Below are 15826 nucleotides of genomic sequence, written 5' to 3'. Positions count from 1 at the left end.
GACAGCAAAATGTTATGGAAAGTAACCTGACATAAGTAAAACCCTCTTAGCTCAAAGCAACCTGTGTCTGACACATGCTCTGAAATAATCAATGATAGACTTATGTGCCAAACACAGAATATGTAAGAGTATAATTACCTTTAAAACAATTACAAACAGTATTTTTGTACATTAAGTGGCAATGACTAATACTCCTAAACATTTTATTTTAAAAACAGCTTGTAGCAGTGAACTGCACAGGTCAACTATTTGTGCTAAATTTCAAGCTCAGCTTCTTTTCTTTGGGGCCTAAATGCATGCCTCTTATTCACAGTCAACACATTCATCTGCATTTCTTATTCTCAGAAAATTACTTATTTCCATATTTACGTTCTTTTTCCCATTTCTGCTTCAGTTTTTTGAAAATAACGTCATCAAACCTGAAAAAAATAATACTTCAAGAGACTACATTTCAAGAGACTACTCATTCTCTCTGTGATGCTGGTGTAATACAACTACACAGTTCCCTGTCCCACAACGGAGACCAAAGGCTACCTTAGGCTTTCTGGTAGGGAGTCATAGTCATGCAGGAAACGGGAGCATGAAGGAAAAATGAGGCTAAACAAATTACAGTAATTGAACTATAACATACAGCTACTTAAAAGCACACAGGGAAGCAAGTCTGGCCTAGAGCTTCACAGAGCTGAGGCTTTGCAAGCTCCCTTTCTGAAAAGAACTGATTCAAAGTAGGATTTGACAGCTACAGCTGTCATATTTCAAAAACTATACTTGCAGTAGGTGAGATTCAGGGCACTTTCAAAACCAAAATGTTGAAGGAATGTCCACAAAAGGTATCAAGGAAGAGAGAAATTTCTATCAGGAAAATCTGAAAGAAAGAAATTGAAGACCTACCCATGGCTCATATAGCCAAGAGCAGTAGCCTGTGTTTTTATGCATATTTAAATCTTTTCCCTTTCAACAAGGTTAGAAATTTCTTCTGTTCTGGTTTTGCTTTTCTTTCACGTAACATAATACTTGCCTCCTCCCACGGTGACATCTCCAGCCTTTTCAGTACCTCCCTTGTGTGGAGTTCCAAGATGTCCAGGTTGGAAGGAGTTTTGGTAGCATGGTCTCGCAGTTTCCTCACCCTTCGTCTGGAGTGGTGAGGAGAAGCTGTTTCATGTGAAGACCGTGACGCTGCACACACACCGAGAATTCCCTGAGTTTTAACTGGTTTGTTGTTTTCCTCCTTTAATTAAAAAGGCATATTTCAGAACAGTCACACAGGGACAAATCCACATATTTAAGTGCTGCTTCCCACTCATCTAATGGAATGTAAGTTATACAAATAACATTTTTAGGCCTTTTAGTGAAGTACTACATATTTGCTATGGACTTGCCATACAAGCCTTAGTTACACAGTTCCTCTTTCCCACTTGGGGCTTTTAACCTCCCCCATAACAGAAGTGCAGCACTGACATATGAGGTAGCGTATACATGTACTGTACCCAATAGATAACTATTCAGGTTTCAGACCTCCTCTCTCCATAGACAAATGTAGGAGTTTTCAGTATAATCAATATTAAATAGTAAAGGAGCAAAACATTGCGGGGGGGGGGGGGGGGGGGGGGGGGGGGGTAAGAGGGGGCAAAAAAAGAGCAAAAGAGTTGACAAACAGATCACAACAAACAAGGGAATAGAAGACTGCAATACAAGCAGAATTCCACATGAAATTTTATCAGTTATAAGTGGTAACATTTTAGAAATACTGATCTACAAATAGTTTCACCATTAAAATTTGTGGATTTTTTTTTTTAATTACATAAAACACCCTTGTTACACATTTTCTTTATCTCAGACAACAAAAGCATTGTATTTCCAACAGTTTTCCTCTTGATTTTCAACTAGAAAATGAGAAAATAAATTTTCTCATTTTTCTATGAGAAAATATATTAAATATCAATAAATATTTACTTTAAATAAAGAGGTGAATAAGGTCAAATGAATGCATAGCTACTATGGAATGCCCTGATTCAAAGATTATTCCTGCAGACTTTAGGGTTGTCTCTGTTCTTACCTCTACAGAACGAATCACTTTTGAGAGCTCTTTTATGAGATGTCCAGGCCTAATGTTGTCTGGAATTTCAAAGGCATGTTCTGTTACAAGCTGTATGCAAAGGATGGAGAAAAGGCAATTAATTCTTTTTTTTTTTTTCCCTTCCAGATAAAAGCAGAAGTAGTACAAAATAAATGAAACTTACAGGAAAAAATAATAATAATAAAAAAAAAAGTTTGAAGGGAAGAAGCCAGATTGATTTCTTTTAATAATTACAGCAAACTGCTAGGACAGACACATAAACACACTGAAGCTTCGAGTCCAAAATTTAGAAGGGAGCAGATATCCCTCAGTGTCTGACACTCATGATATATAAAGGTAGGCTCAAGGTCAGCCATCCCACAGCTTCTCCTAGAATCTCTAAGAATCTAAAGAAGTGGTCATGCAGAGCTATCCTGATAATCACTTACACCATTTTATTTCTCTGTAATTAACTTCTTTTTTTCCCCCCTTTAGCATAGTCAGTATGGAGTCACACTTAGCAAACTCAGAATGATGACCTTCAAAAAAACCTAAAGGCTAACAGAATTTCACTATGACGAAATTTATTCTTAATGGTAAATCAGGAATAGCAATAAGCAGATTTTGGACATCTGCCTCACATTTCACTTTTTAAACAACCTCCTTAGCTTATTTAAAATGTGGTAGGTTGGAGAAAGCTATTCAAACTCATTCCCTATAAAAACAACTCGGGACACCGTAATAGTTTATGTTCCCTTTAATCCTCTGAAACGGTATCATAGCACAGACAGATCTACTATGTATGTATTACTAATCTGAGCAAGCCCAAACGCTCTACAGTTAGATCTAGTAAAACAAGTTTAATATTTTGTATGTACAGTTTAAATTTGCCCCAAGACACCTTTAGTTAATATTAAACAGACAAAACACTCGCACAGAGACCAGAATGACTGTCATGAATTCTGGTATCCCCTTAATTGACTATTTAAACACAAAAACGTCTCACAAACACTTTCAGATATTCACACTTCAAAAATGAGGTCCGGCAGCAAAATTATTGCTAGAAGCAATTTGATACTGTAAGTACATTTCATTGAATCTGGCTTCCTCTCAGTCATTTAAAACCAACCAGATGTATAACTTTGATATTCTCATTTCAGTGGCATTAATGATACAGGGAGTATTAAATCTGCTGCTATTATTTACAATTGTTCATTCTCCGGTGCATCACCTCTACACAGTCACACTTGGGAACACAGCACCTCTGGCACCAGAAGTATAATTGTTCCAACAAATTAATGGATATTTTAGGACCTTTCAGTCCTTTCTACATATGGACTCTCCCAAAAAGCCTTCCTGTCCATGAGGACTTCAAGAGGAAGAGACTTTGATGCAATTTTATAAAACGCTGACTGGAAAGCTTCTCTGGCTTAAAAATACTGGCAAGCCTTACTAAATCAACCATAGTTGAAGCAGAAATACATTATTTTGCAAGTAAAATCTGTAATAAGTCTTTGAACAAATTAAATTCCGTTGGCAAACTCACTTGTTTGTTACTATAAAAGGTATCTCTTTACATCAAAGCTTTCTCAACTAAGCTGTGGTCAGAGTAATTATGAAAAAAGTCCATCCAAGCAACTAAAATATGCCAACAAATTCAAATTGATATATCAGGCTAACAGTTTGACAGCAAGAACAGATGGGCAGGAAATATGAATACCTAGAGATACCATGTCTAAAAAATTATCATCATTATTATGTAACTTGTTTTAAAATTGACTCTGCATGCTGACTCTGGAAACATTTTGGGACTGAAGAATTCTTTTTTAGTAGGGTTAATACTAGCAGCAAAATTGACTAAGTATGTCAAGTGTTACAGGTAAAGAAAATAGTGGAAAAAACTGTAATACATTCAAAAACTTCAAGAAATCATTATTTACACATTGAAAATAAACAGTCGATTGAGAAACCTATCTTAAAGAATCCACAAATCTTTAGCACTGAAATTAAGCATACTGGTACCTAAAAATATGAACACAACTATTTCCCTTTTCCCTGGGAGGGGGGGGGAATCCCTCTTAAAACAGCTATTCAAAAAAAAAAAAAAAAAAAAAAAACAGTTGCCCAAAATAATTTTACTGGTACATGGATCAAGCATCTTAAAAATAGAAACTGAGACCTGTTGCTTACATAAGTTGGAAGGCAGCCAGAGCTAAGATCCAAGAGCTCAAACGACTGGATAGGTCATCATCTTTACTGTGTGTATCAACTAACCTGCAGGCTGATCATCTGCGCTAAAGTAATCAGAACATACACCTATTGATAAAAACCTTGCACAAGCTCAATTCAAATCAAGACAAGAAAACTAAGACAATTTTACTAGCACTCCATCTCCATTCTCAGCATCTTGCAACTCTTGGCAGTTTTTAAACATTGCAGAAATGAAGATACCGCTGCTTTGCTGAAGATGAGTTTAAAATGCTTCAACAAGTAGTTCACAGCAATACACTAACATAATCCACTTGTCTTGAGGAGACATATTCCATGATAGGAATGTGAAACTTCATGAGTAGGCTTCCCATTTGTAGGCTATTCATTTTTCATTTCTTTCTCAGAATCTGTCTGAAATCCTCACCATGAGCAGATGATATAGCAATGTACAAAGCTCTTCCTGTCTTCTGCTGCATACAGCTACAAGCCTAACACACACATGGTCTGCTGTGAAGACTGCATCAGCTCACTTATGAAGCAGCAGCTAAAAACGGTGAAGGCAAGCTACAAAACATGATAGTAGGTGAACAGCAGGCCACGTTCTCAATAGATCACCAAGGCTGCGCAGTTGCCTCACAACTGAAGTGTCTTCAGCCAGTGGTTTGGGAATACTCACTGATCTCATTAATAAGCATCTGGAATGCAGCATCTGCAATTATTTTTTTATTTTTTCCACAGGAAAGTAGGAAACATACCACATTCTAGACAGAGTATTAGTCAAACCATTTAATTAAATGCTAGACACTACACTACACAGACACAACAATACTATCCTATGGCAATCTATAAAAGAGGAATTCCAATCCAACTTCAAGTAAAAATAAGGATTCATATCGGTTATATTTCTTGTTTATCAAGTTAGATTAATCAGCTTGCTTATTTTCCATGGATGCAGAGATAGTTTGGATTCACAGATGGTTTAATATCTTAGGCACAACCTCCTGTAAATACTGCTATACTACTTACTAGCAGGACTTGACCCAAAATGACACACTGGAGAACCAATTCTGAGGTGTTACAGGTGTACCTTTCCTTGACCCTCTGTAATCAGTAATGCTATACAGGCTGGACTTGAGCTGATTACACATAGTGTTAACCACCTCTACATTTACACCTCATCATCAGTTCCATGAAGCTTACTATGCTGGATGCAGCTTTGTGTGAATAGGATACCTGATGTAATACAACAAATTCTCTTCCAAGGAGAACCTGTGGGCAGAAAGACCAAACAAATCTCCAGGAGCCAGTTCAGGTCAGTGGGGCCAGCAACAAACTAGAATTAATAAGCTCAGTCAGAAACAAACTGACCATCTGAACAGCACTTCCTAGAAGCACAGGTTCCAAGAGGGCTCATTAGCTCAGACACTTAAAAAAAAAAAAAAATACACATGGAGTTAAGGCCTGGTCCAGTGCTGTGCCAAAATAAATAAGCCTTCCTAGAGAGCAGAGCACCAGCAAAGCCAGCACAGAAAACGTATTAATGATTTTACAAGCCAGCAAATGTTCAGGAGGGACAGTACTCAACAACCAAAGTCAATATCCTCCTCGATCTCAACTGGCTCTTCGGCAATATAGGTGTACCTGACGTGCTCTCCAAAGCACTGACATTAATGGAAAATCCAAATATCAGGGCATTCCAACCTTCCATTGCCTCAGATGAGGATGAATTGACTGTATAAACAGACCTATTAGAAAAACTCCCACTGGCTTATCTTCAAGGATTCTTATCCCATACTGGGGTGAAGCATGATTCTCTTTCTATCAGCTACAATACAAGAGCTTATTCATTAGCTTAAAAAGACTTCATTAGCATCAGTCATAGAAAATTGTCATGACTCTTCCCCAGATCAGCAGCACATACTTTCACTCTCCATAGTGAGTACTGAAAGACTAATGGAAAAAAAATCTTAAATATGAGGACACAAACCTTCACTTTTTTCTAAATCAAAACAGAGTTCACCAAAATAGCAAACAAAATCACTTACTCTCTTACTTACCTCTTTTTTCATCCACAATTTTAAAGCAGTAAGTAAAGCCTTCACTCCTTGCACTAAATAGCTTGGGGGCTGGAAACCATCTTCCCTCAGTTCTAAAAAGGATACAGATAATAATTTAGAAATGCAGTAAGTGAAAACAGTAGAATGATACCCACAGCCAACGAAGTTGTCATTATGAAACAGCCCAAGAAAAGGAAAAATTGTGCAAGCAAGTGAAATACTACATCCTGTACTTGCATGCATAATGTAACAAAAACAAACAAATAAACAAAACCCACAACCTCACAACCTAAAGTGATTCTACATAACATCTTTTTTTCTTGGCTTCTTCTTGGGCAATTTAGAAATTTTACAACATACTACACTTCAATTGGAATAAAACAGACCTATAATGTAGAAGAAAAATGTTATTTGAAGAAACAAATAATCTGTTTCGTTCAGAAATATTTTAGTCAATGTGGACCAGAGGTACATAGGATGGGATGCATCTCTCAATTGGAATTCCTACTGCTTATTCCCATACATACAGCAAATGGCTCACACTTTAATACCAGAGTTCTCCTTCTTAGTGTACATCATTTTTGCTCCAAAGTAAGAATGGGTAAAGAGAAGAAATACAACACTCTGCTACAAAAGCTGTTGCTGTTAAGAAAGCTGGTGCTCCCAAGTGATTACAATTCCTTTTAAAATTTCCCTTTTCCTTCATGGGAAAAAGGAAGAGAAAAGACAAATCCTCCAGAAAGTTAAGAGTAGACTGCAGACTCTTCCTATGTTCCTGAAAAATATTTCCTGCTGTCAGTAGGAAAAGAATAAGCCCTAGAACTATTTTTTTCTTTTTATTCCTTTAAAAAAATGCACTAATAAAGCTATGTATTAGTCCAGTGGCAGAAAAAGGAAAATTCTGCTACTTAACAGCTGTTCTTCTCTCCAGTGTGCCTCCTACTTTTTAAAGGGTGTGAGAAGGAGTGGCGGGCCTTTGAGCTGCAGCAGGAGTCTTTCTGCCCACTAGCTGACTCAGTAAAATTTTGAGAATACAATGCAGCACCACAGACTGGACTTTTTTATTTTTTTTTTAGCTGCAGTAAAAAATAAAAAAGGACTGTGTTACATAAGAATAATTAAAACTAATCAGCATTGTACAGATGAAAAAGTCACAGAATTATTCTAAGTCCCTAGAGCTATAGAGTAAAGTTTAGGTGAATGCCACAACACTTACAGCAACAGAATATACTTTTTACCAATGAAAAGACAAAATCAAAAGATTTATGACTCTTTGTTATCCTTTCATAAAAAGAAGCAGAAAAACACAGTGCACTGATTTTGCTAACTGATGTGAATTTCACAAAGTACTGCTAACAACCATGTATTCGATGCATTACAAGCTGGTAGTTGCTATTACCTTTCACAGCTGAACTGGTACCATCCCTTATTTTAAAAACAAAGGATTCTGACTGGTAAACACGTGATCTATGTAAGTCTTGATGCCAAAACCCAACATAATCATCACACTAGCCATGAAAGCCTCAATTTTGATTTTTCATTATAGGTTTATAGATCTTAGTACTATTCTGCAGCAAAATAACCTGCTAAGCCACAGCTTAAAAATAACATGAAAATATGCTTCATGACCCTCCCTTAAGAACCACATCACAAAAGGCTCCTAGTATATCTACTCAAGTAAGGAGGTGCATAATAAAAGAGGGAAACATGTAGAGATGAAACATGTAGTTAACTAGATTACTTAGAAACATCTATCCCACGGATCTTCCAGCAGAAATATAGCTCCTATATCTTCTGTCATGTTTGTAAATTTTAAATACTCAGGTGTGAGACCAACAAAAGCAAACTTTCAAGAAGAAAACAATCTTTCTTGGAAGCAAAAAAAAAAAAAAAAAAAAAAAAAAAAACCTTTAAGTTTGTTCGGTTAAATTTCTGAGTTGTTTTAATTTCATCCAGAAACTCTAAATACTCATTTAGGAAACTAGAGTTGTTCAACGCCTTCATTTGCTGAAAGAAGAACAGATCATTTTCAAGGTTTTTATCTTAGAATAAGGTTTTGTGAGTGCTCTTTTAAAGCAAACACTGAATTCAGCAATATCCTCTCCGAAGGTTTATTTCTCTCCTTTGAAATACGGTATTTATTAATAAGATTAAACAGAGCTGGCAGAGGGCAAGATATTTTACGCAAAAGAAGGTGAAGTCAGGCATTCTCTCAACCTCAATTACACATGGGTATAGATACATGGGTTAAAGGACTAGATGAGGAGGTTTGGAAAGGACTGTGAACTGTCAAGAACAAAAGCCTGTTGAGATGTCTACTGATAAACATCAGTATAAATGATTTAACACTGCTCATAAGAACCGATACATCTTTCTTACAAAAATCCTCATGGTTGCCTTCCCCTTAACAAGAAAGGGCAGAAGACATCAGGTAGTTTGACTGAAAAGGTCCAAGGAAATTGTAAAGGTGCAACAAAACCTTTACATTCAACTTTGAAGTCACCAAGAAGCAGTCCACAGGCATAAACTAATGGGATCATTTAGAGCCTATTGTTTGCTGAAAGGAGAGAAAGGCTACCAAAGGGTATTCAAGACCTTAAGCAACACACTGAAATAGCTTTCGTATCTGCCTTAAGAAGACCTTGTCAGATAATGGAAAATTAATGCTATCTGGCTGATAGCCTAACTACACTGTGCCAGAATCTCAAATATTCTAGATCATCAGGACAGAGTATCTTCACTGACCAGATACACCATTAGCGTTGAATAATAAGCACTAATAAGCAATTCAAAGGTGTCAGTAGCGTGCTACAAAACGTTCGTTACACACATCACTGCCTACACTAAGAATTCTGCACAGCGCAAGTTACCCTAGAAAGCTTGTACTAAGAACTGCTGAATCTAGAACTGTACCAGTACAGTATTTACCAAAATCTGTTTAAATACAGAGCTGGTTTTCACACACAAAAAAAAAAGTTTCACCTGTTCTCATAGCAGTAACATAATTTTCTCCACTGTCAACTGAACAAAAAAGCAGATATATGCATCTCTCTCAAAACTGGACAAAAATTACCTTTTAATGTTTCCAGTAAGTTTTTGGCCACAAACCAACAGATGGCTTCAAAGAAAGGAAATTTGAAAAGATCTGGCGTTTTTAGCCTCTTCTCCATTTCATAACACCTGAACAAACAGAAATATCATTTAAAAAACATTCACTTTATCTAATTTATTATTTAAGCATGTAATCATTCAAATTGATATAACGTCCAAAATAAAATAAAATAGGCACGGTCATGTTAAATAAAAGAAGTACCACAAATTTAAATCCCAACAAGACCACAGACAAGATTCAACTCTGGTCTCATCCAGGCTCTGACCTTATCAAGTTTGACTGCTGCACTTCTAAGAATAAAGTTGGACTTCATAAAACTAGGATACAAACCCAGTGTGTGATCTTTTAACAGATGGAATTTTATCAGGATTCCACTGTAATAAATAAAAACAATATGTTTAGAAGACAGCTCCACATCTTGGACAAAAACTAAACACAGCTGCCCTTTGAGCAATGCTGACTTGAGGATGCTCATTTCAACTCAGTGTTGCACACCTGGGCTTGCTCAGCTTTGGTTTACTTGCTTATACTAATCACCAAAGTATGGTGGGGAGAGGGATTTTTGTTGTGGTGGTGTTTTTGTTTTTTGTTGTTTATTTGTTTTTTAATTAAATTCGTGCATATCCTTCATTTTACTTTTAAAACAAGCTTTGCAGAAGTGAAACAAGAGTATGTTGGGCTTAGTCTAACTGAAAATGCCACTACTGTCTGTTTTGAGAGCCTGTACCCATCTGATCCTGGTTACAAGCATGAAGAAAAGTATCTATCATAAAAAATATCCTACTTACTGAGGAAAAGGTATAGTAACAGTCGAGACTAACCTGAGCTGCATGCCAATATTGAGGTTGTGCAAAAAATTTCCTCCAAAAGCCATACAATCCTGAGATGTGAGCACAGCATGAATCCAGCCTGAAATGAAAGATTCAGAAACTTAATAAATACATATACATTATTTTAAGAAAGATTGTTTTTAAATACTTGCGTGTACGCACTAAAAATCATTTAAAATATTGTATGTTGAACTAAAAAAAGCAAATTAGTATTCTGCACCAGGAAAAAATAATCTTGATTTTAACAACATGTGGTTTAGAAAGTGTTTCAGAAATCTAATGGAAATGTAGTTTTCTAAAGGAGTTACAAGCAGATAAGGCCTTCAAGACATTTTGACTGGGTAGGAGCTGGGGGTGGCAGAGGGGGAAAGACAGAACACCACTGATTTTTTAAGTGAAAAGTCTCCCAAAGTTTCCTTTCCAATCAGCAATAATAAGTTACTGTGGGAAAAAAAAAAAAAAAAAAGCATGCTGAACAATAGAGTAATAAAAGTAAAAAAGAAAATATATTACTTTCCATGTTTACATGTTTCTTACAGTAACTGAAAAATTTGCACAACTTTAAAAAAAAAGTAATCTAGCAATACTGATTTTTTTCTACTAGGAATTCAGAAATAGTTCTATAAATTATTCCCAGTGTAGCCATTCTAATTTTAGTGAAACTAATGATCAATTTAAAACCCAGTCTAGGTACTCTGACTATGCTAATTTGTCACGTATTTGAAATATTGTCCTCATGAACTCAACAATTCAGCATGGCAAAGCATGGCCAACATTACACTATCAATCTGATTACCACTCAATAATTTCAATTAAGTATACAAAAGAACATATCGGCTTCCTAATTAAAAGTGGTTGCATTTAAATTTTACACCGTGCAGTTTTAACATAAATAAACTAATACAGAGTTCCCTTTTCCAAGGCTTTTTCTGATTTTACCTGCATGCAGACCTTTCTGTATTCAACAACAGACCAGTTGGCCACACATTTGGAGATTAGCCCATGGTTTAACTGAGCACAGGCAACACGTACAAAGAAAGAAAGCTCCTCAACTTGATGCAAGATCAGCCCAAATCACAAGCAACTATACCATGCTCTCATTCAGCTAAAAACAACCAGTTCTAGTTGTTGTGGTACCACATACAAAAAGACCTGAAACTAGTAGCTATGCTGAATAACCAACATACCTACTATGTTGCCTTCAAATGAAATTACAGAATGGAATATAAAAGACTGAAGGGGACAATAGCAGAAGCAATCTAAGGATTGGTGTTTGTGTTTGTTGTTGTTGTTTGTTTTAAATTAATATTATAAATTGCTTTGTTTTATTTCTGTTGTTTAAAAAGTGCAATGAAATGTAGAGTGCCTCGTATTTCCAATTGCATTTTGCATTTGTCAGTATGGTTTTAATTTTTCACTCATCATAGTAGATGAATACCTCTGACTCTTCATGGAGGATGTGTATTTCAATCCTATCCTACGTTTCCCCAGACACTGACTAAAACAACAGTAAAGCCACATAGTATATCTTGAACAGAACAATTCGATTGTTATTTAAGAACAGTATCTTTAACAATATTTAAATAACTCTCGAGAGCCTCCCAGCAGGTGGTATTCTTCTATATGCAAGATTAATTTTAAATCACAACTCTACTCCAAACATATTACAGAGATTACAAAATAATTATGACATTCACTACCGTCAGGATATCCATTCTACCAAGCAGGAACAGCAAAAATGCATGTCAGTACAGATCAGATTTTTTTGAAGCCTTTAATCAGTCTTACAGAATTTTTCTTTTTTTTAAACATTTGTCTCAAAAGCTGGCATCATTGTTTGGGTCTTATTCCAGACTCCAACTCCTTTTTTTCTTTTCATTCATTCAGAAATCCAGAATAAACCAATTATTGATAATGTAATGTGTCATTTAAGATACCCTTAATTCCTGGTAATTAAACATGCTATGTTTTAGTAATAATTGTAAAATCTTACCTGTTGGAACAAATAAAGTGTGTCCTTGCTTTACAACACATTTGTAACATTTGTCAACCTTGTCCCCAAAATATACTTCACTTTGGGTGACAGATGAGCTCCAAGACTCATAGAGAGCCAAATTTTCATCAGTGGGCTTGATCAAATAGAAGATCTTCTCACCCTATTAAATAAAAACATCAAATAAATAAATATATGTTCTCTTAGATGCACAGTACTACCTCTGAGTTATTTGCAACAAAAGCAACTGATTGACCAGTGGCCCAGCTGCAATTGTCCAAAACCTTAATTAACAGTACAGTAACCGAATGGGGGGGGGGGGGGGGGAAGAACGAGCATGCATTTTGTGATGTGAAAAACACCCAACAATGTCATTCATTTTCATTTAATTCATTTTTTAATACTAAAACCTCACTATACCATCTACCGGTCTATTAAAATAGTAAAAATAGTCAACCAAACAATCATAGTCTAGAAGTCACCAACATGATAAATTAAAAGCATGAAAACAAGACATCAACTTCACTCTCACTTTCCAGCTCCTCCTTTGCCTGCTAAGAAAAATCATTCTTAACAGGCAATAATGCCACAGAAGAAAGCTGCACACTGAGTAAATTGTGTTTCATACAGTTATAAATAGAGAAGCCTTCATACCCAGAGAACATGGTACCAAACTGAAGTTCCTCCAAAATCGATATGAAAATCAGTATAGCTGTCCTGGACACCCATCAAGCAATACTTCTGAACAAAAGGCTTAGGGAAGACAGAATCATCTGGCCAATAATTTTCCACCCATGAAAGCTTTCTGGCAATATCTGGTACTTCCACTAATTCAGACATCCTTTAAAGAAAAAAAAATATATATACATAAATAAGATCAAGAGTAAGTGCCCCTCTTTTTAAATGACAACATTAAATGTTTGCTTCCTACAGAGTTATTACTTATGAATTAGTAAAAATGTTTTATACCCATATTACATCACAGTAGCTGTCTACATAAAATATGAAGCCTCTTATCTTTAACACTAGAGACATTATATTCCTACACACAGTGTTCACCTTAGTGAAAACCACTTCCTACATTCAAGGAACTGAAGTCAATACTCACTTTGTGTCCGAGAACTCCAGGCTGATCACGTTCAATACTTTTGGTCGGTCAGGATTTGTGAAATATTTAATATAATTATGGAGCTTCATTTTGCTGTCTGCTTGTCTTGCTACATCTATTACATCTATCACTTTGTCACCACCTGTGAAAGACAAGATGACTTTCTTAATCCTACCACAGATAAAAACAGCTGTTCTAGATGCTTAAGAGAAATTTTACTTTTTTCCAGCTTTTATCAATATATTTCTGTACAAATACTCCACTATCGCTAGCATTCTCTTAGAACAAGGACAGACTGGTATAAACCAACTTTTACTTGTCTAGCTTTAATTGTTACAGTCAGCAAAGGACAGAACTGAAAAAAGTCTAAAGATAAGATACTCTTTCTTGGGTTAACCAAAAAAAAAAAAAAAAGAGCAATACAGAATCACTGCAACTGGTTTAAAAAAAAAAAAAAAAAAAGAAAGAAAGAAAGAAATTGGTTTTGTGGCTGTCACTGGAAAGACTAGTGTAGAGAATGTTATCAAGGCAGATCTCTTCCTCACTCTTCCTTTTAATCATCACCACAGTTCTTGAATATATAACACAAGGACCATTGAGAATTCTTTACAAATAATAGATCTTCCTTCAACTGCACTAAACTTCTGCCATAATTAGCGGATAGCTTTTTATATTGGAAACCATGCAGGTACTCTGTTGTAAACATTTTACACTCTTCCCCTCCAGCTTATCTTCTAAGCACAGTCTGATTTCATTGAATTAAGCCATAAGGCAAGCTTAATTTCTAAATACAACACGAATTTGTATACATAAGACATATATTCAAGTGAAATCTGTAGAAATAGGCAAGCAAGAAGCAACCTTTAACCAAGAGAAAGGAGTAATGACAAAATTACAACAGTAACTGAATTATGTCTATTTAGTTATATAGGAATCAAATTTGACAATTCATTCTGGAATGAAGAAATGAGTGCATCTAGATGCACACTATATTTACTTTAAAATTCCAAGTTAATAGCATCTTGACAAATCCTACCTAGAACAATTTTATTTCAGTTTTCTTATTTTTAATTTCAAAACCAGAAAAGTAAATCTGCAGCATTCCAATTTTGTTCCTGAACTGAAGAACCTGGCAGGTCAAAATATAGGCATAGTAATGAAATGAACAAATTTCCAAAAGATTGATTTAGTATGGAAACGCCAATTCACTGAGCCCAAAACACTAAGTTTTGCAGTAGTCTGACCACTGATTAATCTTCATCGACCCTAACAGTGATTCATTCAATTCTCAAAAACTGAACAATCTTGTAGCAGAACAAAAACATGCTCTGTTTAGCTTGCACCAAAATTAACACTTCTGAAAGTTGAGAAGTAATGGTGTACTCCTGTCACAAACCTACCACAAACAAAATTCAAATCAGTAGCCTTAATTGTACTCTTTGCCAATGCTCTGGTTAGAAGCATTCAATTTATAGTATATATTTAGCACTCTAGAAGCTCTTATAATCATGCAAATATTTATTTTACTTTAAAAACAGGATCATTTGCACATATTCCACAGTGACCCTTACCTACATAGCGTTCCACATCTAAGACAGAGAAAGTTGGCGGAGGAAGTCTGAGCCCCAGACCATCTAATTTTGGAACCATTATGGGAACATCAAACCCATGCTTCTCCAAGTATCTTTGTGTCAGCTGGCTTCCATGCATTTTCAAAATTACTTCATCAGCACTAACAGAAAGAAATAATGGAGTATTAGTAGAAGAGCATCCAAGCACTACTAAAAAAAATAATTATGTCACAGTTTGGGGGTGGACAGGTTGGAATGGCTGCATTTGAGTCAAAAAGAATTGGACCCAGTACTACTATCAAACTAAACATTAAACTGAAAAACAAGGACAACAATATAAACCAGTAAGGAATCAGTTATTGTCAAGCATAACCTGGGAAGTCACAGTCCTTCTATGCGATTGAACACAGTCATTTAAGAGGATGAGAAAAAGGAATTCTCCCAAAAAAATAAAAAATACAACAATAATGTTAATGTTAACAATAACAACAAAGAGTCCTTTAAAGAGTTAAAAGCCATACAGAGAGTTAATACAGAGTTAGTACAGAGAGCCATAAAGAGTTAAAACCCGTACGTCTACAGTGAAAAAGACAGGCATAGACTGATTGAGATGATTTCTGTTACAAACAATTTTCTCCACTTTCCTCTAAAGCATGAGAGAATGGGTAGGCTAGAGCACATGTAAATGTGCTTTGTTATCTGGAATGAAATTGAGGAGTAATTACCCAATCTCTCCTTTCCTGGACTAGAAGAATAGACAGTATTCTGACAGTTCAGGCACATAAAAAGAAAAGTAAACGTCAACCACTCTTGCTGCTGCACCCACACTGCCTTACAGAGGCATCTAGATAGATTGGAGCACTGGACAATCATCAACAGCGTGAAGTT

General features: G+C 35.7%; 1 protein-coding gene across 2 annotated transcripts in view; it reads right to left on the bottom strand.

Annotated features, from left to right (window-relative positions):
* Positions 1-15826, bottom strand: part of KDM7A (lysine demethylase 7A) — a 61219-nt gene that overhangs the window by 16237 nt on the left and 29156 nt on the right. For both annotated transcript variants that reach the window (XM_082774322.1, XM_082774323.1), the window contains exons 4-12: positions 14939-15099; positions 13368-13509; positions 12914-13100; positions 12260-12422; positions 10258-10345; positions 9398-9504; positions 6325-6416; positions 2057-2146; positions 1019-1228 (exon numbers count right to left, since the gene is read on the bottom strand). In XM_082774322.1, coding sequence (XP_082630448.1) covers positions 1019-1228; positions 2057-2146; positions 6325-6416; positions 9398-9504; positions 10258-10345; positions 12260-12422; positions 12914-13100; positions 13368-13509; positions 14939-15099 — 1240 coding nt within the window. The remainder of the gene's footprint in view (positions 1-1018; positions 1229-2056; positions 2147-6324; positions 6417-9397; positions 9505-10257; positions 10346-12259; positions 12423-12913; positions 13101-13367; positions 13510-14938; positions 15100-15826) is intronic.

This window comes from Aythya marila, assembly GCF_965140915.1.
Source record: "Aythya marila genome assembly, chromosome: 1".
NCBI lineage: Eukaryota > Metazoa > Chordata > Aves > Anseriformes > Anatidae > Aythya > Aythya marila.
Note: the sequence above shows the minus strand (reverse complement) of the source record. Positions and strands in the feature narration are given on the sequence as shown.